At 37.4% G+C, this 23,208-nt stretch overlaps 1 protein-coding gene across 3 annotated transcripts in view; it reads left to right on the forward strand.

Moving 5' to 3' along the window:
• Window positions 1-23,208, forward strand: part of SMC5 (structural maintenance of chromosomes 5) — a 96,153-nt gene that overhangs the window by 20,146 nt on the left and 52,799 nt on the right. For 2 of the 3 annotated variants that reach the window (XM_036117910.2, XM_078061997.1), the window contains exons 4-8: window positions 7,012-7,174; window positions 8,371-8,505; window positions 10,249-10,389; window positions 11,716-11,877; window positions 12,824-12,895. In XM_036117910.2, coding sequence (XP_035973803.2) covers window positions 7,012-7,174; window positions 8,371-8,505; window positions 10,249-10,389; window positions 11,716-11,877; window positions 12,824-12,895 — 673 coding nt within the window. Of the gene's footprint in view, window positions 1-6,391; window positions 6,447-7,011; window positions 7,175-8,370; window positions 8,506-10,248; window positions 10,390-11,715; window positions 11,878-12,823; window positions 12,896-23,208 lie in introns of all 3 variants that reach the window. The other variant, XM_078061998.1, reaches the window with a different exon arrangement.

A 23,208-nucleotide genomic window follows, 5' to 3' on the forward strand; every position in this document is an offset into this window, starting at 1 on the left:
ACAATATTTGTTCTTCCAATCCATGAGCATGGAACGTTTTTCCATTTCTTTGTGTCTTCCTCAATTTCTTTCATGAGTATTTTATAGTTTTCTGAGTACAGATCCTTTGCCTCTTTGGTTAGATTTATTCCTAGGTATCTTATGGTTTTGGGTGTAATTGTAAATGGGATCGACTCCTTAATTTCTCTTTCTTCTGTCTTGTTGGTGTATAGGAATGCCACTGATTTCTGTGCATTGATTTTATATCCTGCCACTTTACTGAATTCCTGTATGAGTTCTAGCAGTTTTGGGGTGGAGTCTTTGGGGTTTTCCACATAAAGTATCATATCATCTGCAAAGAGTGAGAGTTGGACTTCTTTGCCGATTTGGATGCCTTTTATTTCTTTTTGATGTCTGATTGCTGTGGCTAGGACTTCTAATACTATGTTGAATAGCAGTGGTGATAGTGGACATCCCTGCCGCGTTCCTGACCTTAGGGGGAAAGCTCTCAGTTTTTCCCCATTGAGAATGATATTTGCTGTGGGTTTTTCATAGATGGCTTTTATGATGTTGAGGTATGTACCCTCTATCCCTATGCTCTGAAGAGTTTTGATCAAGAAAGGATTCTGTACTTTGTCAAATGCTTTTTCTGCATCTATTGAGAGGATCATATGGCTCTTGTTCTTTCTTTTATTAATGTATTGTATCACATTGATTTGTGGATGTTGAACCAACCTTGCAGCCCAGGGATAAATCCCACTTGGTCGTGGTGCATAATCCTTTTAATGTACTGTTGGATCCTATTGGCTAGTATTTTGGTGAGAATTTTTGCATCCATGTTCATCAAGGATATTGGTCTGTAATTCTCCTTTTGAGTGGGGTCTTTGTCTGGTTTTGGGATCAAGGAAATGGCCTCATAAAAGGAGTTTGGAAGTTTTCGTTTCTATTTTTTGGAACAGTTTCAGAAGAATAGGTATTAATTCTTCTTGAAATGTTTGGTAGAATTCCCCTGGGAAGCCATCTGGCCCTGGGCTTTTGTTGGGAGATTTTTGATGACTGCTTCAATTTCTGTAGTGGTTATACGTCTGTTCAGGTTTTCTATTCCTGGTTCAGTTTTGGTAGTTGATACATCTCTAGGAATGCATCCATTTCTTCTAGATTATCTAATTTGCTGGCATAGAGTTGCTCATAATATGTTCTTATAATTGTTTGTATTTCTTTGGTGTTGGTTGTGATCTCTCCTCTTTAATTCATCATTTTGTTTATTTGGATCATTTCTCTTTTCTTTTTGAGAAGTGTGGCCAGGGGTTTATCAATCTTGTTAATTCTTTCAAAGAACCAGCTCCTAGTTTCGTTGATCTGTTCTACTGTTCTTTTGGTTTCTATTTCATTGATTTCTGCTCTGATCTTTATTATTTCTCTTCTGCTGGGTTTAGGCTTTATTTGCTGTTCTTTCTCCAGCTCCTTTAGGGGTAGGGTTAGGTTGTGTACTTGAGACCTTTCTTGTTTCTTGAGAAAGGCTTATATTGCTATATACTTTCCTCTTAGGACTGCCTTTGCTGCATCCCAAAAATTTTGAACAGTTGTGTTTCCATTTTCATTTGTTTCCATGAATTTTTTTTAATTCTTTAATTTCCTGGTTGACCCATTTATTCTTTAGTAGGATGCTCTTTAGCCTCCATGTGTTTGAGTTCTTTCTGACTTTCCTCTTGTGATTGAGTTCTAGTTTCAAAGCATTGTGGTCTGAAAATAGGCAGGGAATGATCCCAATCTTTTGGTACTGGTTGAGACCTGATTTGTGACCTAGGATGTGATCTATTCTGGAGAATGTTCCATGGGCACTAGAGAAGAATGTGTATTCTGTTGCTTTGGGATGGAATGTTCTGAATATATCTGTGAAGTCCATTTCGTCCAGTGTGTCATTTAAAGTCTTTATTTCCTTGTTGATCTTTGGCTTAGATGATCTGTCCATTTCAGTGAGGGGAGTGTTTTTCTTTGTTTTTTGTTTTTATTTCACTTATTTTAAAGATTTTATTTATTTGACAGAGAGAGACACAGCTAGAGAGGGAACACAAGGAGGGGGAGTGGGGGAGGGAGAAGCAGGCTTCCCGCGGAGCAGGGAGCCCAATGCGGGGCTTGATCCCAGGACCCTGGGATCATGACCTGAGCCGAAGGCAGACGCTTAACGACTGAGCCACCCAGGCGCCCCTGTGAGGGGCTTAAAGTCCCCCACTATTACTGTATTGTTGTCGATGTGTTTCTTTGATTTTTTTATTAATTGGCTTATATAATTGGCTGCTCCCATGTTAGGGGCATAGATATTTACAATTGTTAGATCTTCTTGTTGGATAGACCCTTTAAGTAGGATATAGTGTCCTTCCTCATCTCTTATTATAGTCCTTGGTTTAAAATCTAATTTGTCTGATATAAGGATTGCCACCCCAGCTTTCTTTTGGTGTCCATCAGCATGGTAAATGGTTTTCCACCCCCTCACTTTCAATCTGGGGGTGTCTTTGGGTCTAAAATGAGTTTCTGGCAGACAGCATATCGATGGGTCTTGTTTTTTAATCCAATCTGATACCCTGTGTCTTTTGATTGGGGCATTTAGTCCATTTACCTTCAGGGTAACTATTGAAAGATAGGAATTTAGTGCCATTGTATTGCCTGTAAGGTGACTCTTACTGTATATTGTCTCTGTTCCTTTCTGGTCTATGTTGCTTTTAGGCTCTTTGCTTAGAGGACCCCTTTCAGTATTTCTTGTAGGGCTGGTTTCGTGTTTTCAAATTCCTTTAGTTTTTGTTTGTCCTGGAAGCTTTTTCTCTCTCCTATTTTCTTCCTTTTTTTTTTTTTTTTTTTTTTTTAAGATTTTATTTATCAGAGAGACAGAGGCAGGCAGAGGGAGAAGCAGGCTCCTTGGATCAATGTGGGACTCGATCCCAGGACCCTGGGATCATGACCTGAGCCGAAGGCAGACACTTAACCGACTGAGCCACCCAGGCGTCCCTCTCCTATTTTCAATGACAGCCTAGCTGGATATAGTATTCTTGGCTGCATATTTTTCTCATTTAGTGCTCTGAATATATCATGCCAGTCCTTTCTGGCCTGCCAGGTCTCTGTGGATAGGTCTGTTGACAATCTAATGTCTGTTGACAACCATTGTAGGTTACAGATCTCTTCTCCCGAGCTGCTTTCAGGATTTTCTCTTTGTCTCTGAGACTCCTAAGTTTTACTATTAGATGTCAGGGTTTTGACCTATTTTTATTGATTTTGAGAGGGGTTCTCTGTGCCTCCTGGATTTTGGTGCCTGTTTCCTTCCCCAAATTAGGGAAGTTCTCTGCTATAATTTGCTCCAGTATTCCTTCTGCCGCTCTCTCTCTTTCTTCTTCTGGGATCCCAATTATTCTAATGTTATTTCGTCTTATGGTATCGCTTATCTCTTGAATTCTGCCCTTGTGATCCAGCAGTTGTTTATCTCTCTTTTTCTCAGCTTCTTTATTTTCCATCATTTGGTCTTCTATATGACTAATTCTCTCTTCTGCCTCATTTATCTTAGCAGTTAGAGCCTCCATTTTTGATTGCACCTCATTAATAACCTTTTTGATTTCAGGTTAGATTTTAGTTCTTTTATTTCTCCAGAAAGGGTTTCTCTAAAAACTTCCATGCTCTTTTCAAGCCCAGCTAGTATGTTTAAAATCATCATTCTGAACTCTAGTTCCAACATCTTACTAATGTCCATATTGATTAGGTCCCTGGCAGTCGGTATTGCCTCTTGTTCTTTTTTTTTGAGGTGATTTTTTCCGTCTTGTCATTTTGTCCACAGGAGAATAGATGAATGAGAGGAGAAAATGCTAACAGGGTAACAACGTCCCCAGAAAATATACACTAAACAAATCAGAAAAGACCTGAAACCAGGGGAAAAGAAAGGGAAAGAAAGAAAAAAGAAAAAAACAAAAACAAAAAAATCCAGAATATGATCAAATATGATCAGGCTGGTGCATAGATCAGTGCCACACACTAGATTTTGGGTGTATTTTGGTCTGTTAGAAGAAAGTGCCTCCCAAAATTTTAAAGAAAAACTTACATGTGTACAAAAAATAAGGGTTAATACGATTAAGGGATGGAATATGACTGTAAAGATGAAAATCATAAAAGATTTTATAAAAGGAATTGAGAAGAAGCTGGTTGAAAAAAGAAAGAAGAGGGCTTAAAAACAAAAAGGGAGATAATGTGATCAGGCAGGAGACTAGAACCAAGCCATACCCTAGAGATTTAGGGTATATTTGGATGTTAGAAGAAACTGTATCCCAGAGTTTTAAAGAGAGAACAACTTGTATATATATGCCAAAAATAAGGGCAACTACTATGAAGGGATAGAATATGAATCTAAAAATGAAAAAAAAGATTTTTTAAAAAAGGATTGGTAAGATGTTGGTTGAAAAAGGGAAAAAGAAAAATTCAAAAAAAAAAAAGACCATTAAAATAACTTTGAAAGACTAAAGAATCATGGTAAAAAAGCCATGGATTCTATGTGTAGTATTCCCCTAGCGCTGGAGTTCTGCTGTTCTCATTGATCGGTAAACTTGGTCTTGGCTGGCTGTTCTCGCTGATCTTCTGGGGGAGGGGCCTGTTGCCGTGGTTCCCAAATGTCTTTGCCGGAGGCGGAATTGCCCCGCCCTTGCCGGGTCCGGGCTAAGTAATCTGCTCGGGTTTGCTCTCGGGAGCTTTTGTTCCCTGCAAGCTTTCCGTGCAGCTTTGGAGGCGGAGAGTGAAAATGGCGGCCTCCCAATCTCCAACCCGGAGGAGCCGAGAACTTGGGACCCCACTTCTCAGTGAGCCCCCAGAGAAAAGCAGTCAGTCACTCCCGTTTCCCCGGTCTCCGGCCGCACTCCGTGCTCACCCAACCTGTGACCGAGCGTTTCTATCTCTGGCACCCGACTCCGTGTGGAGTCTCCAAACCCAGCACATCCCTGCCGTGCGCTCCTGCACCGCTACTCCTGGGGGAGGAAGGGGAGTCTCCCCGGATCTGCCGCTTGTTGGGTCCCTGTTGGAGGAGAGGTGGCCCGACTGTGTCGCAGATCACAGTTTATGGCAACCCCGAGCTCCGAGCCCACTCCTTGGCTCCGTCTCTGCAGCCGGCTTCCCCGCTCAGATCCCTGGGAGCTCTGCCGCACTCAGGCACCCCCGGTCTTTCTGTGACCCCGAGGGTCCTGAGTCCACACTGTCCCACGAGGGTTCCACCCCCTGCTTAGCCACTGGAGCGACGTCCCTGAGCGGAGCCGACTTCTAAAAGTTCCGATTTTGTGCTCCGCGGCTCTATCACTTGCCAGTAGCGGCTGATGGAGGCCCCCTCCCCCTGCCGTCTATCCTCCGAATATCACCTGGGATTCACTTCTCTGCACGTCCTACCTTCCAGAAAGTGGTCGCTTTTCTGTTCAGAGAGTTGTTGCTATTCTTTTCTTCGATCTCCTGTTGAGTTCGTAGGTGTTCAGAATAGTTTGATCCCTATCCAGCTGAATTCCTGGGACCAGACGAAATCCAGGTCTCCTACTCCTCTGCCATCTTGCTCCCTGCTAGTTCTTACTCTTGATGGTTTGTTTTCATGTATGTGTGTTTCCAATAAGCTGCCCCTTTATCTTTGAACTTTGTTTTAATTCTTTAAGGGTAAAGGTAGATTCCTGCTGAGGGAATTTTCACTAACTTATGCAACAGACCATTGGATACTTTCAATCCAGGATCAAAATATACACAATTCTCAGTTCGTGCATTTTTGAACCTTAGGTATGTTATGTAACTAACTTCAGTATACTAATCTGTTTTAGATTGGCTTGTGGTTATTAACTGTCTTTAGGAGAAATTGGTTTTTTTGCAATTCAAGCCATAGTTTGAGACAGGCAGTTTACCTGTCGGTGGTGATGGTGGAGTAGTTCTAGTTTACCCTTACATTGAGGGTATAGTCTTTTGGGGATTATTTTTATTAGACTCTCTACCTTGGGTAGTTTGGGGCCTTATCTGTAACCCTTCTCCTGGGAGATTATGAAAATGAATGTGTAAGGTTATTTGGTGGGACAAATGGTCCCAAGGGGAAAAGCCAGTTTCATTTTTCAACTTCTGGATCTCCACCTGCCCTGGGATTTAGGCCAGATTTACTTACTTTCATGCTAACTCATAAATGCATTTATGAACATTTTAATATTTCATTATTTGTAGTTTATAGCAAGAAGATCAGAAAGTACTTCATTAGTCATTCTGCTGGAAATGAAAATTTAAAACTACCTTTTTTTTAAGTTCTAAAATCTTAATGTTTGGAGTGTTCTAATTATAGTCTGTATACACAACATTTACAAGTTATCATTGTCATTTAGCCATTGAATACCAATAATTTATCTTTCTACCACATGCTGCTGATTCCCAGTGAAGAAGATGGATGGGAGGTGTGGAGCAGTAGTACTTCTAAAAGCAAGACCTAAGTAAATACCCTTCTTTCAGATTCTGTATTGCTTAATGTTCCTTTAAGAGGGTGTATGATATAGTCCCCTCTGAATTCAGAGTGGAGTACATGACAAGGAAGGCATGGGCTTGTATGACCGGGCTAGTTTTGATGTCTGAACTGCTTATGCAAGAATTGGTTTTCATTCATATATTTTCCAAGTAGAGGAAGTTTCAGCATTTAATTTTATATATACCACCCCATTTTGAATTGCAGTCAACGCATGTGATTGGAGAATAATAAAGGATAAATAAGTCCAGATATGTAAATCCTCTGTCAGCGTTTGGAAATTAGTATTGGCTTTGTTTTTAACAGTTAAATAATTGTGATGTTGAATAAGTGGTAACTTACATGTGGTTAAGTATGTATTATTACCAATAAAATATCAAGGTTTCCTTCTTTGGAGGGGCCAAAATATCAAAAGGAATAAAAGTTATAATAATCCTGTCTGGAAGCCTTTGTTGCAAGAGAATTTTGGAAATTATATTTCTAAAATGATACATGTATTTCGAACATAAAGATTTTTAAAATTATTTTTTAACTAGGTTCAGAACTTCTGGAAATCTTATAATCACCCGTGAGATTGACGTGGCAAAAAATCAGTCTTCTTGGTTCATCAACAAAAAATCTACAACCCAGAAAGTAGTAGAAGAACAAGTTGCAGCCTTAAACATTCAAGTGGGCAATCTTTGCCAATTTCTACCTCAGGTATGAGAGAATTAAATGTACACACGGGAAAATTTTGTGTGTTTCCTCTTCATGCCATAGAAGAATGTAAATACTTTTCAAGGGACATTGTAATGGAGGCTATTTAAAGTAAGCCTCATAATGTTAATACTTTCTAACAGTCCTTTGTAAAAGGTAACATCTCATCTCCTAATCTTACAGTAATTTGGAAGATTTCAATTAATAAAAAGTTGGAAGTCTAAACTACAGAAAATGGTAAAGGAAATAAAATTATATTGTTTTTAGGTAGAGTGACTTGCGTGGCCATGTGCTACAATTTGTAGGCACTTAAAATTTTGTTAATGAACAACTTCTTACTCGTGTTTTTGTATAAAATACTTGATACACTAAAACTCTTAAATCTATAGGTGTGCATTCTAAACCTTTGTCATATTTTAAGTTTAGTAAAAATATGCTGAAAATGCACATTAAATGTTAAAATTCTTTGCTGTCTAGTGACTGAATTATAGTTCATTTTTTTCAATTCAGAAACAGTGACTTGATTACGTATGTCCAAATTCAAGAAAAGTTTAAAATTTGAAAGCATTGTTAGCTGATGCCTGATATCTCCAGAAGTAGATGTTAAAAATATCCTTTTTCTTAACTTCTAACATTCCAGCTGATGTGTGGTAGTTAATGATCATTTCAATCCAGGGAACTGTTTTTTCTTTTATCCCCAAGCTATTTATTATATGTCTATAAACACTTTACCCTAGAAATATTGACCTAGAAAATTTTAAAAGGGTCTCAGAAAGATGACAGTTCATACTCTTAGTTTATCTTTATCATTTTAGGGAATAATATATGAAGGACAGAGTTTATATATATTGCACATCTTACGGTTTTTTTCTTTTAAATGAGTTTCATCTTAACAAGTGTGATCACTGAGTGAAATATGTTTTGAAGATATTTATGAATGGTAATAGTTGCGGAGTGCCTGGGTGGCTCAGTCAGTTAAGCGTCAGATTCTTGGTCTTTGCTCAGGTCATGATGTCAGGGTCATGAGATCAAGCCCTGTGTCAGGCTCTTTGCTGAGTGCAGAGTTTGTTTACGTTTCTCTGTCACTCTCTCTCTCTCCCTCCTCCCCATGCTCGCTGTCTCTCTCTCTCTCTCGCTCCCTAAACAAATAAATCTTTAAAAAAAATAATAGTTGCTGATATTTAAGTTTTATGCTCTAGGATAAAGTTGGAGAATTTGCTAAACTGAGTAAAATTGAACTCCTTGAAGCTACTGAGAAGTCTATTGGTCCTCCAGAAATGCACAGATACCATTGTGAACTCAAAAACTTCAGGGAGAAAGAAAAACAACTAGAGGTATTTATAAACAGACAACTCATTTTTATGTCCCTCACTGGTTTCCGTCTTTCACAGTGTGGTAGAGTGAATAGTAGCTCTGATTCAAGTGACTTCATATATTTATGATTTTTTTTCCCCACCTAGGGTTGTATTGCTGACATTAATTAAACTAAGTCACAGTAAATGAGAATTGGGTTTGAAAAAAGTTTGAAAAATTTGACTATCATTTCATCAAATATATGTTATTAATTGAATTTCTAAGGAACCAATGATAGTATTTTAAAGTATTTCTCTCAGGAAGTTTCAGTAGTTATTCTTTCAGCATTTCTTAAACACCTGCCATGTGCCAGGACGGTACAAGGCTTTGGGTAATATAGCAGTTACCCTGTAGATTTTGATGTAGTGTCTCTGTTGAACAATTCTCATATTTTTTCAGTTGTAGGAGGGTTGACTTTGTAAGAGAGCTTTGTGTTTAGTTGCAGTGTTGTTTTTGATGTTCACCTATAATAAACATACACATTACAATGTTCTTTTATAGCATATCATTTGAAAAGGTGTTTTGTTTAATGAATCATTTTCCATGTCCCAGCCACTAACATAAATTCAGTAAATTTTCATAATAAAATATCTTATAAACAAATGCTTTCTCTTAAATTGTAACTGTCCATAGTTAATAATAAGCATATTATTATAATTTAATATTTATTAGTGACCAAAGGAGTAGTAATTACTTTATACTGCTTTAGATACTCTGTCAGTCTTCTTACCCTTTCCCCAGTGGAACAGTCTGATACAGTAATCCCCCATTATTCACACTTTTAGTTACCTGCCATTTCAGTTACCCACAGTCACCTGCAGTCCAGAAGCAGATGATCCTCCTGGCGTACGGTCACAAGGTCAACAGTAGTCTGACGTTATGTCACAGTGCCTCACTTCATCTCATCACATGGCATTTTATTATCCCATATCATCACTAGAAGAGGGGTGGCAACTGTACGATAATATATTTTGAGAGAGAGGCCACATTCACATAACTTTTATGACCATTTATTGTTATAATTATTCTCTTTTGTTCTTATTAGTCTCTTACTGTGTCAGATATACAAATTAAGCTTTATCATAGGTATGCATGTTTAGGTAAAAGCAGTACATATATATATATATAGGGCTTGGCACTAAGTGGTTTCAGGCATCCTCTAGTGGTTTGGGACTATATTCCCCACAAATAAGGTGAGGGACTACTATACTCGATCTGAAACACTCTGAAATTAGTGCTCTCCTCTGAAGGAATGCAAACACATACCCTACTAGGTTCTGAGTACATCTTTGCATTTGTTAACTCACAGTCTAAAGGCCAGATTTTAGCTTCCTTCATCTCATTTCTAAGTCCTTAAGCCATGGGTGTTCATAACGTACTAATCGTAATAATACTACTTTCATTTGTATATCACATTAACAGCTTTTGTTGAACTTGCACTTAAAGTAAGTACGTTGCTTCTACCCTTGAGGTGAGTGGGGCAGAAATGTGTCTTGTCTTTAGGCAGGAAGAGGCTAGGCTCAGAGATGTGGTGGGGCTTCCTCACAGTCACACAATTAATAAATTGCAGGGCCTAGACCAGAACTCAGGTATGCATGTTGTACAGTTCTTAAGAACTGTGAAATTCTTCATTGTGAAATTTTGCTAGCATTGTACATTTTCATCATTATAGAGTTTGACCTGTTGTCTTTTCAGTTAAACTAATCGTTAAATATTTGTTTTAGACCTCATGCAAAGAGAAAACTGAGTATCTAGAGAAAATGATTCAGAGGAATGAAAGATATAAACAAGATGTGGAGAGGTTCTATGAACGTAAGCGACATTTAGATTTGATTGAGATGCTTGAAGCTAAAAGGCCGTGGGTGGTAAGTCTTAATTATTAGAGGCAAAAATAGTGATGCTTTAACTAGCAGAAAGGCTATAAAGAAGGCACTAATTGCTCTGTATTCAAATTAGATGCTTTTGTTCATTTTTGCCTTACATATCATAATAAAATTGGTGTTATGATACAGCTGTGTACTGTTACTCTTACTGTGTAACAAATAACAGTTGATTGTGCTCTTAATTCTTCCAGGTTTGAGTCCTCAACAGATAGTTTGTTTTATAAGATATCAATGATCTAAATATGTTTACATATAAAAATTAAATCTTTGAGTGTCCTCAGGTCACAGAGCATTTACTTGGCATGTACCACTGATAAGTTCAGGTACAGATGTAGCTGAAAGCTGTGGACTATAATTCTTTCCTCCTGCTTCCTTGGTTTATTGAGGCTACTCTTTCCTTTTAATCGCTCTGCAGTGTATAGTTATTAGTTATGACCACAGTTTGAGCTGAAGAGTCCATTCGCTCAGTGCATCTCTTCATGATGGGCGGAACAGAATAAGGAAGTTTTATGTTTGTTCCAGGGTTAGGATGGAGGTAATTGTTAATAGAACATGTGGCTGTATTTGTGGCCTTTCTCCACCACCCCTTCACCCTACCCTGTCCCATCAGTCCATAATTCTTAAACTTTTTGCTTTTCAGCTTGTTTTGACTACATTTTCCTATGCCCATTATTCTCTTAACCTACTTTATCTTTCTCCTTTAAAGTCTTTTGGTTTATCCTTTTCTTTCTGAGATTGATTTCAATCTTTTTTCATTGTTTTTTAATTTATTCTAATGTTTGTAATCTTTTCTTTTCTTCGTCCCATTCCTTCTTACTATATGCTCTCTGAGCACTCTTACTTTTGTTTTCTAGCAAATATTTATTAAGTCTTGTGACATGACAGGCATCATTTTTACCCGCATTTTTGTTCTCCTTTTGACCCATTTTTCCTTTGTTTTGTTTTTGCATTTTTACTTTTCATAACTGAGTTTCTTTTATTTATACATTCTCATATCCCTTCTTTATTGAGAGACTAGAGGAAGACCTCATTTTAGTAGCAATTACTGTGTAAGTTTCAGAACCATGGAAGTCGGAGTCCAGCCTAGTGATAGAGGTAAATACTGAGTACACGGTTCTTGATAAGTCATTGTGGTATTCACTATTTCTTAAGTTGTTTCAGAGGGTAAATTTTATATTAGTAGACCTGCCGAAAGGATATCAAAACAGTCTTTTCATAGATTTGGTTTCTGTCTGCACCTTGATTTTAGGAGATGTGTTAGTTTAAGCTAGTAGTACATTAACTTTTCTTTCTTGAATTAATTGCAAGGAATATGAAAATGTTCGTCAGGAGTATGAAGAAGTAAAACTAGCTCGAGACCGAGTGAAGGAAGAGGTGAGAAAACTTAAAGAAGGGCAGATCCCTATGACCCGTCGAATTGAAGAAATTGAGAGGCAGCGTCACATTTTGGAGGCTCGAATCAAAGAGAAGGTACTTTTCTGGCTCTGCTTAGGATTTTCTGTATTTTAGCAAGTACAGGACCTACTCTGCAGGTTTTCTAAGTTATTTTGTGCATTCACTTGTAGCTTTCATTCCTTTTTTAACTCAATTCTACCACCATAGGGCTTTCAGGGTCCTAATCGTCACTTTTTGCAGGTTGCTACTTAATAGGAATTCCAGCATACAAAAGAGAAAACTGAAATGTGATTTTTTTTTACCCCCCAAAGATTTTATTTATTTGAGAGAGAGCGAGCGAGCATGAGTCGGGGGCAGAGACAGGGAGAGGGAGAAGCAGACTCCCCTCTGAGCAGGGAGCCCGATGTGGGGCTCGATCCCAGGACCCTGACATCATGACCTGAGTTGAAGGCAGATGCTTAACCGACTGAGCCACCCAGCCGCCCTGAAATGTGATTATGTTTTAATGATAAGAGGATTCAGAGTAGTATTCCTGGAAACATTGAATTTCTTTTGTGAATTTATCATTGAAAACCTGATGTTTCTTAGAATAAATAGTATAATGGCATATGGAATATTCCATTTATTAAAAAAATTATTTAAAAATTTTAAACTTAAAATTTTTATGGTCATGGCTTTTGACCTTTAGAGAGATTTTGGGAGTCCCAAGATTTTGAGAACAGTTTGAACTATGGACCCTGCTATCCTAATAGAATGGTTTCTAGGATCAGATGAAATACCACAAGATAATAAATGTGAAGGGATAAAGAAACATGTATGCATCCTGCTATGGCTATTTTTAATATCAATGAATAAGCATTTATAGATTTGCAAGTAAGTTAGTATTTTTGTTGGTAACTATAAATTTGGTATGAAAGAAATGAAAAGCATTGTGGGTTAACTTGATATTTGGATGGGTGGGACCACATAATTTGCTTGCTTGAGATTTTAACTAAATTCTCCTTCTGGTTCAATTTTACAGGCAACAGATATCAAGGAGACTTCTCAAAAATGCAAACAAAAGCAAGATATTATAGAAAGGAAAGATAAACAGGTAAGATTTTGTATTGAAATTTTTACTATGCTAATTTAACCTAACTTCTGTGTTCAGGTCTGAATTGTGGGACAACTTTTTGTTTGGAAATTGTCTAAGGTCCTGCTCAGTAGAACAGTTGCACAGATGATAATGAGGAAAAATTCTCAAAACTACTCCTAGTAGATAGGCACTGTGATCTTTGTAACTGAGTGGCTATAGTTTAACAGGGTGATGGTAAAATTGGATTTAGTTATCTCAGTAGCAGAAGTTAAATTTTAAGAGATTTATTCTGTTGATGTTAAGAGTAGGACGTTAAAAAGCTGATTACAAATTCTTTATGCATAGGTGGGGCTTGATGGCAAAATCATTTTAAGATGGCTGTGCAAGAAAGTAGACTTCTTAGCTAAGAGATCCCCAACAGTATGTGGGGTTTTGTTCTTCAGAACCATTCAGAAACTAAAGTTTGAATTACCTGTCTTAGGGATAGACTCATAACTTGAAACATTCCCGGTGGTTGAAACACTTTGTTCATCTTCCATTTTTCAACCTCACCCCTTTTTCTGTGCCTTTATCTTCAGATCCCAGGTGCCTCTCATTTAATTTCTCCAGAGAATAAACCTCAAATTTCCGTGGCAGAGGCTAGGCCATCAGTGCCGAGTGCGCACGGTGTCTGTGTGGACGGGGTGCAGGAGCAGCGGGGTAGGAGGTGTAGGGCAGGGCAGTCCTGTTGTGTATCTTTTATACTTGTTGACATCTCTGAGTTTTTGAGAGGCTCTGGCATTGGTTTTTTGTTTTGAGAGGGTCCTCCTTTCCCTTTTCTGTCATCGTCTTTCACACTGTGGGTCCTATAATAGGGTACTAAATTAGTTGTCCCTCTGCTGTGTTTCTTCTTCTGAATGCTGTTGAGGTCTCCAGTCGCTGACGTCTCCTCCCTTTTTCCCTCTGTCCTCGTGGGAGTGAACCCTTTGTACTCCATTTCTAATACTTAGAGTTTAGGAGGGAAAAGGCATAAAGATTTCATCTTTAAAACCCTAAGCAGGAATACAGGTTGATAACATGTGTAACACTGAATCATCTTTCTGTTTCTGTCGCACATCGTACTTGATATTTTAATACATTACTGGATTCAACTAGAAAATCTTCTATGTACAATTTTTTGCACCATGTGAGATTGGCCTAAAATTTTATTTTGTTTCATCCTTAACTGGTTTTTCAGTGTCATGCTGACTTGTTATGTAGTTTAATACTCCTTGGACTAGAATTTTCTATTTTTGCCTTAGCATATTTACCAGGGCTTGCACTTTCATAAGTTATTTCACTTTTAACTTTTATTAACTTTTAATAAATACATTTCAGGGCATAAATATTTTTATTTATCTGGTTATCACTTGGCTGCATCTCGTGTGTTGATAAGTGCTTTTATTGCTTTTCTGTTTAAGATTTCATATTGTCAGTTTTTAACATTTTCATTCATTTAAGGTTGTACAGGAGTAATTACTGTTTTAATTTCTTTGGATAATGGAATTTCAAAACCTGAATGTAGAGTTCTACTTCTGTTCCTTTATGGTTAATAAATGTGGACTTTATGACTTTTAGATATTTTGAGATCTCTTTGGACTTTCATATTTGGTTTTGTATATGTTCTGTATGTATTCAAAAAGAATGTATATTTAGTCTATATATTTATATGTATGAATATATATAATTATGTATATGCTAGAACAGGTTTACTATACTTACGCAGATGTTTCACATACTTTTTTACCTACCCAGTTTATCCATTTTTAAAGTGACCTTTTGCTGTGAGGTTTCTCTATTTTTCCTAATAATTATATTTTTGCTTCCTATGTTTTAAAGCTCTACTGTTTTGTTATTTCTGCATCATGTTTTGATTTATCTGCTGTGAGAAGTATGTACTGGGTTTTGTTCTGCAGTTTTTGTCATTGTGGTGTCATGACATGTCATCAGGAAGGGAATTTCACCACGTCCGTTCATGGTGGTTTTCTACTCACTGTGCTTTTAGTTCGATTCCTCCTGCCTGCTTTCCTTTCTCCTCTTTTCTGTTGCTGTTGATAAAGGTTTTATTCCATTTTTTCCCCTAAAGTTACATATTCTAAGCCTATTCTGTTGACTACTCTTAAAGTTTAAGTAACATGTATTTTTTTTAAGTAAGCATTTTTATTCTTCCATTTAGTTCAGATACTTTCTCTTCCTCTACTCCATATCTGTACCTTCAGAAATTTTACTTGTCATTTATTTAAAATGTTATTTTTTTACGGTCTGTGCTTATTTAGACTTAAGATGTTTTATTGATCATGTTACTTGTTTTATCACACTTCTGCCTCTTAGGAGGTAGCCTTTTTTCTTGCTGGATATTTTCTGTGGGTGTTTTAGAGACACTCTTTGGGTGATGAACTTCCTGAGTGCTTGTATGTTGGAAAATATATTTTTTTGCACTCATTCTGGAATATTAATATTGCAGAATTTTAAATTATAAATTCTAAATTATTTTTTCTCAACACTTTGACAGTCTTCCCTCTGTGTCCCGTGAGGTCCAGTATTGTTCCTGAGAAGTAGCAGATATGAGAGCTACGCAGAGACCGTTTTAGACCCTCAAAGAAAAAAGAAAGGAAATTGAATTTGATTCTAAATGCAGTGAGAAATGGAGAAGGCTTTCGAAGTTTTTAAGCTGGAGAAGAATAGTATTTCATATGCTTTAAAAGCACTCAGGATTGCCTTATGGAGAGGGGACTGTATGGGACAAAAATAAAAGCAGAGGGTTCCGTTAGAAGGCTGCTAAAGTAGGTGAGGCAAGTGAGGATGCTGGCTTCTCATAGGGTAGCAGTGGACAAGCAAATTTAGAAAACTGAACCACAAAATTTGCTCGGAGTAGATTGAAGAATTGTGGAAGAATCGAGGATCCCATCTCATCTTTTGACTTCACAATTGGAGGGATAGTGGTACCTTTTACTGGAATGAGGATTGCCGGGAGAGGGGAAATGAAGAGTTCTATTTGACTATATAAAATTTCATCCTTTTACTTTAAACCTGTATCTTTGAATCTAAAATGTGTTTCTTGTGGCTCATGAGTTTTTTTTATTGAAGTAAATATTAACATAAAACATTACATTAGTTACAAATGTACAACACTGATTCATTAATTCTGTGCACTACTCATTGCTTACCATGATAAGTGTAGTCACTGTATTATCATACAGTGTTTTTCCAATATTATTGACTGTTTTCCTTATGTTGTACTTTTCATTTCCATGGTTTATTTTATAACTGGAAGTTTTTTATCTCTTAATCACCTTATTTCACCCATCCCCCCACCCACTTCCCCTCTGGCAACCAGCAGTTTTTGTACTTGAGTCTATACGCACGCGCACACGCACACACGGACACCATTATATACATACACATGCACACACACCACATCTTGTTTATACATTTACAGATGGACACTTAGGTTGCTTTCCTACTTAGCCTATTGTAAATAATACTATAATAAACATAGGGTGCATATATATTTTGAAACTGGTGTTTCTGTTTTCTTCAGGTAAATACACAGTAGTGGAATTACTGGATCTTACACTATTTCTATTGTTTAAGTTTTTGAGGCACCTGTATACTGTTGTCCACAGTGGTTGCACCAACTTATATTCCCAACAACAGTGCGCAGTGGTTCCCCTTTCTCTACATCATTGCCAACGCTTGTTTATTGTCTTTTTGATACTAGCCTTTGTGACTAGTATAAAGTGATTGCTCCTTGTGGTTTTAATTTACATTTTCCTTATGATGAGTGATGTTGAGTATCTTTTTTCTAAAAGACTTTATTTATTTTATTAGAGAGCAGGGGGAGAGGCAGAGGGAGAGGGAGGGAATCTCTAGCAGACTCAGTGCTGAGCACGGAGCCTGATGTGGGGCTCTATCTCACGACCCTGAGATCATGACCTGAGCTGAAATCAAGAGTTGGATCCTTAACTGAGCCATCCAGGCGCCCTGAGCATCTTTTTATGTTTCTGTTGGCCATCTATATATCTGCTTTGGAAAAAAGTCTGTTCAGATTTTCTGCCCATGTTTTAATTGGGTTGAGTTTTTTTTGTTTGTTTTTTGGGGGGTTTTTTGTTTTTTTGTTATTGAGTTACATAAGATCTTTATATATTTTGGATATTAACCTCTTATCGGATGTATCATTTGCAAATGTCTTCTCTTATTCACTAGGTTGCCTTTTTGTTTGTTGATGGCTTCCTTCACTGTGCAAAAGCTTTTTATTTTGGTGTACCAGTAGTTGTATTTGGTACACCAGTAGGCCCAATAGTTTATCTTTTGCTTTTGTTTTTCCTTGCCTGAGGAGACATAGCCATAAATATGTTGCTAAGGGCAATGTCAGAGAGATTATTGCCTATGTCACCTTGTAGGAGTTATATGGTATTCAGTTCTCACATTTAGATCTTTAATCCATTTTTAGTGTATTTTTGTGCATGGTGTAAGAAAGTGGTCCAGTTTCATTCTTTTGCATGTAGCTATGAAGTTTTTCAGCATTTATTGAAAAGATTGGGTTTTTTTTTCCTTTTGTATATTATTGTTTCCTTTGTTGTAGATTGACCGTAAAGGTGTGGGTTTATTTCCAGGCTCTCTCTACTGTTCCATTGATCTATGTGCCTGTTTTTCAACTGGTACCATACTATTTTGATTACTATAGCTTTGGAGTATACCCTGAAATCTGGGATTGAGATACTTCCAGCTTTGTTCTTTGGCTATTCAAGATCCTTTGTGTTTCCATACAAATTTTAGGATTATTTGTTCTGTGAGAAATGCTCTTTATTTATTTTTTATTTTTTATTTTTTGCTCGATATTTTGATAAGGATTGCATTGAATCTCTAGGTTGTTTGGGATAGTTTAAACATTTTAATGGTATTCTTCCATGAGCGTGGTATATCTTCCCATTTGTTTGTGTCACTTGGTTTCTTCCATCGATGTCTTATAGTTTACAGAGTATAAGGCTTTTACCTCCTTGGTTAAATTTATTCCTAGGTATTTTATATTTTGGGGGTGCAGTAATAGATGGGATTGTTTTCTTTATTATTAGTGTGTAGAAATGCAACAGATTTCTTTGTATTTTGTATCCTGCAACTTTATTGAATTCACTTATCAGTTCTAACAGTTTTTTTGGTGGAGACTTTAGGGCTTTTTATATGTAGTATACCATCTGCAAATAGTGACAGTTTTCCTACTTTTACCAATTTGGATGTCTTTTATTTATTTTTCTTTGATTGCTGCAGCTAGGACTTTCAGTATTATGTTGAATAAAAGTGATGATAGTGGATGTCCTTTTCTTGTTCTTAATCCTAGAGGAAAAGCTTTCAGTTTTTCATCATTGAGTATGATGTTAGATGTGGGCTTTTCATACATAGCTTTTATTATGTAGAGGTAGGTTTCTCTCTAAACATGAATGGATGTTGTATTTTGTCAAATGCTTTTTCTGCACGTATTGAGATGGTGATATGATTTTTATCCTTCCTCTTGTTAATATGTATCACATTGATTTGTGAATATTGAACCACCCTTGCACCCCTGGAATAAGTTGCACTTGGTCATGGTGAATGAGTCTTTGAATGTATTGTTGAATTTGGATTGTTAATACTTTGCTGAGGATTTTGCATCTATATTCATCAGATACTGGCCTGTAGTTTTTTGTTTGTTGGTAGTCTCTTTGTCTGGTTTTGGTATTCTTGTAATGCTGTAGAATGAATTTGGAAGTTTTCTTTCCTTTTCCAGTTTTTGGAATAGTTTGAGAAGAATAGGTATTTACCTTTTTTTAAATGTTTGGTACAATTCACCTGTGAAACCATCTTGTCCTGGAATTGTTTGCTGGGAGATTTTTGAGTAGATTACTACTAGATTCATTACTAGATTTTGGTCTGTTTAAATTTTTTGTTTCTTCCTGATTCAGTTTTGGGAGATTATATGTTTCTAGGAATTTATCCATTTCTTTTAGATTGTCCAATTTGTTGGCCTATAATTTTTCATAATATTTCTTATTTCTGTAGTGTCAGTTATTTCTTTTCCTTCATTTCAGATTGTATCTGAGTCCTCCCTTTTTTTTTTCTTGATGAGTCTGACTAAAGGTTTATCAATTTTTTTATTGTTTCAAAGAACCAGCTCTTGGTTTCTTTTTTCTTTTAGTCCATATTTCATTTATTTATGCTTTAATCTTTATTAAATTTCCTTCCTTTAGCTAGCTTTAGGCTTGCTTTGCTCTTTTTCTTGCTCCTTTGAGTGTAAGGTTAGCACTTGTTTGAGATTTTCCTTGTGGAGATAGGCCAGTGTTGCTATAAAATTCCCTCTTAGAACTGCTTTTACTGCGTCCCAGAGATTTTGGCTCATTGTGTTTTCATTTGCATTTGTCTCCCATGTATTTTTTTTTAATCTTCTTTAATATCTTGTTTAACCCATTCATTGTTAAATAGCATTTTGTTTAGCCTCCATGTATTAATGTTCTTTCCAGATTTTTCTTGTAATTGATTTCTCGTTTTATATTGTTGTGGTCAGAAAAGGTGCTTGATATGATTTCAGTCTTCTTAAATTTGTTGAGACATGTTTTGTGGCCTAACATGATCTCTTTTCTGGAGAATGTTCCATGTGCACTTGAAAAGAGTGTGTTTTCTGTTTTGGGATGTAATGTTTTGTGTATATTTGTTAGATCTATCTAATCTAAGTGATCAAAGCCACTGTTTGTTGTTTTTTTTTTTGGTCTGGATGATCTATCCATTGATGTAAGTGGAGTGTTAAAGTCCTCTATTATTGTATTGTCAATTTCTCACTTTGTTAATATTTATGAAATAATTTAGGTGCTCCTATATTGGGTGCATACATATTTACAATTGTTATATCTTGTTGGACTGATCACTTTATCATTATGTAGTGCTCTTCTTTGGCTCTTGCTTCAGTCTGTTTTATTGTCTATTTTATCTTATATTCTTTTGCTACCCTTGATTTTTTTTTTTTTCCCCTGCTTCATTTGCATGGGATATCTTTTTCCATCCCTTCACTTCAGTCCATGTGTCTTGAGGTCCGAGGTGAGTCTCTTGAAGGCAGCATATATATGGGTCTTGGTGGTGGTTTTTTTTTTTTTTAATCCATTTAGTCATTCTGTGTCTTTTGATTGGGGCATTTAATCCATTTACATTTGAAGTAATTATTGATAGGTAGGTACTTACTGCCATTTTGTTTATTTTCTGTTTTTTTTGTTTTTTTTTACTTTCAGGTTATTTTTTTTATTAACATATGTATTATTTGTTTCAGGGGTACAGGTCTGTGATTCTTCAGTCTTACACAATTCACAGCTTTTTGTAGCTCTTCTGTTCATTTCTTCTTTTGCTCTCTTACCCTATGGTTGAAAGCTTTCTTTAGTGTTATGCCTGTATTCCTTTCTGGGTTATTTTGTGTCTATTTTAGGTTTTTGATTTGTGGTTACCATGGGCTCATACATAACAGCTTATGTCTGTAGCAGTCTATATTAAGTTGCTAGTTGCTTAAGCTTGAGCACATTCTAAAATCACTGCATTTTTACTTCCCCTCCACATTTTATGGATATGATGTCATGCTTTACATCTTTTTGTTTTGTGTATCCCTGACAAGGTTTTGTAGCTATAATTGATTTTACTTCTGTGTTTTAAAAACTGGCTTTAAAAGTGACTGATCTACTACCTTTAATGTATGTTTGCTTTTACCTGTGAGACTTTTTTCCTTTAATAATTTTCTTCTAATTATGGCCTTGTCTTTGCACTTAAAGAGCTTCCTTTAAATTTAATGATGAACTCATTTAACTTGTTTGTCTGGGAAACACTCTCTCTCCTTCTATTCTAAATGATAACCTTGCTGGGTAGAGTATTCTTGGTTGTAGGTCTTGTCTTTTCAGCACTTTGACTATATCGGTGACACTCCCTTTTAGCCTGCAAAGTTTTCTGCTGAAAAATGAGCTGATAGCCTTAGAGGGTTTCTCTGGTGTGTAACTGTTGTTTCTTGCTCCTTTAAAAATTCTCTCATAAAAATTAATTATTATGTATCTTGGTGTGGTCCTCCTTGGGTTCATCTTGTTTCCTAACCCAGATTAGGAAATTTTTCAGCTAGTATTTTTTAAAATAAGTTTTCTGCCCCCTTCTCCCTATAATGTGAATGTTACTATGCTTGATGATGTTGCTGAGTTCCCTTAATCTATTCTCATTTTTTTAGTATTTCTCTTTTTGGTATTCAGCTTGATTGCTTTCTATTACCCTGTCCCCCAAATCACTGATACATTCTTCTGTGTCTTCTAATCTGCTGTTAATTCTCTTAGTGTATTTTTTTATTTCATTATTAAATTCTGATTCTATCTTATATTTTCTATCTTTGTTGAAGTTCTCATTGAGATCGTCTACTCTTTTCTGATGTCCCAATTTCTATGACCATTATTTTGAATTCTTTATTAGGTACATTGCTTATCTCCATTTCACTTAGCTCTTTTACTGTGATTTTCGTCTTGTTCTTTCATTTGGGACATATTACGGTCTCATTTTGCCTGACTCTGTGTGTGTTTCTCTGTATTAGGTGGGTAGCTACATCTCCTAGTTGTTAAAGTCATGGCCTTGTGTAGAAGAGGTCCTGTGGTACCGTGTAGCACTTGCCCTCTCTGGTCTCCAGAGGTGCCCTCTGTGTGGGCTGCATATACCCTGCTTTTGTGGCCGAGCCACTGTTGCCTTCAGCCTAGCCGACTGCCATGACCCACATTACATGCTGTGGGTGCACTAGGCAGGGTTTGGTCTCTGTGCTGTTGAGAGGCCTGAGGTTGCCTCAGGCTTGTTGGTCGGCAGGGCTGGCCATCAGCCTAGGAGTCTCCCATTAGCCTCTCTGCCATAGTTGCAGGAGCATCAAAGGGCACAGCTTGCTCCCTGCACAGCCAGCTAAGAGTCTGGGCTGCTGGAATTGCAGGTGTGCCAGTGTGTGGGGTCATCTCCCCCCCTCCCCAGGCAGGAATCACTTTGGAGTGGCACCAGTACCTGCTCGGGCTGCCTCCAGGGTGTGGTGAGGCAGGAGCAGTGGTTTGGATGGGTCAGTCGTCGGGGGAGTGCTTGGATGGAGCACATGCTGCTAGCAGGATAGATGGGGGAGAGTGTTAGCGCTGGCTCCTGCAAGTGTCCGGCTATGTAAGCTGGTGGAGTAGAAGAGAAGGGGCATCTGCCAGCACTTTTGTTCCTGGAGAGATCTCCTGAAGATCCCTGTTCCTTCACACATTCTAAGATTAGTCAGTAAATCCCCTTCACTTATACCCCAGGTGCTTTTCAGACAGCTACTTCTGTGCTGTGTCTTACACAGAGTTACTTGTTTTGCTGAGTCTTTAAGGGCAGCAGCTGAGTTTCCTATTCCCCTCTGGCTCTTTCAGATTTAAGTCCCACTGATTTTTCAAGCCTCATGTTACAGGGATTCATCTTCCCAGTGCAGGCCCCTGCTGCCAGCTTTTCCTGGTGTGGGGTCTGATCCTCTAACTTCTCCATGTTTGTAGTGTCCTCCCCATTTGTGGTTACTGCCTCCAGGGCTTTACTTTCCAGTAGTGTCTCTGTCCTTCCTATCCTTTTCCACGTGGCCTCCTCTTCACAGTTGACTGTGGAGGATCTGTTCTGCCAGTCTTTAGATTGTTTCCAGGGTTACTTGTATAGTTGTACCTGTTACCTTGTTGTGTCCATGGGAGGAGATCAACTCAGGATCCATCTTCTGTATCCATTTTGCCTCTCCCTGCCTTTAAATTGGAGTGTTTAATCCATTTACATTTGATGTGATTCCTGGCGAAGGTAGCATTTACGTGAGCCATTTTGCTAATTTGTTGTCACTGCGTCTTAGGACAACAACTCCTAGTTGTTAAAGTCATGGCCTTGTGTAGAAGTTCTCTAGTTCTCTAGTTCTCTATTATTACTTTATGTTAAATATTTTCTGTTGTACCATTTTAATTACCTTGTTTCTTTTCTTTTTTTTAAGATTTTATTTTTATTTATTTGACAGAGCGAGAGCAGGAACACAAGCAGGGGGAGTGGGAGAGGGAGAAGCAGACTCCCCGCGGAGCACGGAGCCTAATGCGGGGCTCGATCCCAGGACCCTGGGATCATGACCTAAGCCGAAGGCAGACGCTTAACTGTAGTTTTTGAGCTATTTTCTTAGTGGCTGCCTTTAGAATAACAATATCTTAATTTATAACAATCTGGTTCATATACCAAATTAATTTCAGTAGTGTGCAAAATTTTGCCCCTATATAGCTCCATTCCATTCCTCCCTCCTTTATGCTGTTATTGTCATA

The sequence above is a fragment of the Halichoerus grypus genome, chromosome 14 (assembly GCF_964656455.1).
Source record: "Halichoerus grypus chromosome 14, mHalGry1.hap1.1, whole genome shotgun sequence".
In the NCBI taxonomy this organism is placed as follows: Eukaryota; Metazoa; Chordata; class Mammalia; order Carnivora; family Phocidae; genus Halichoerus; species Halichoerus grypus.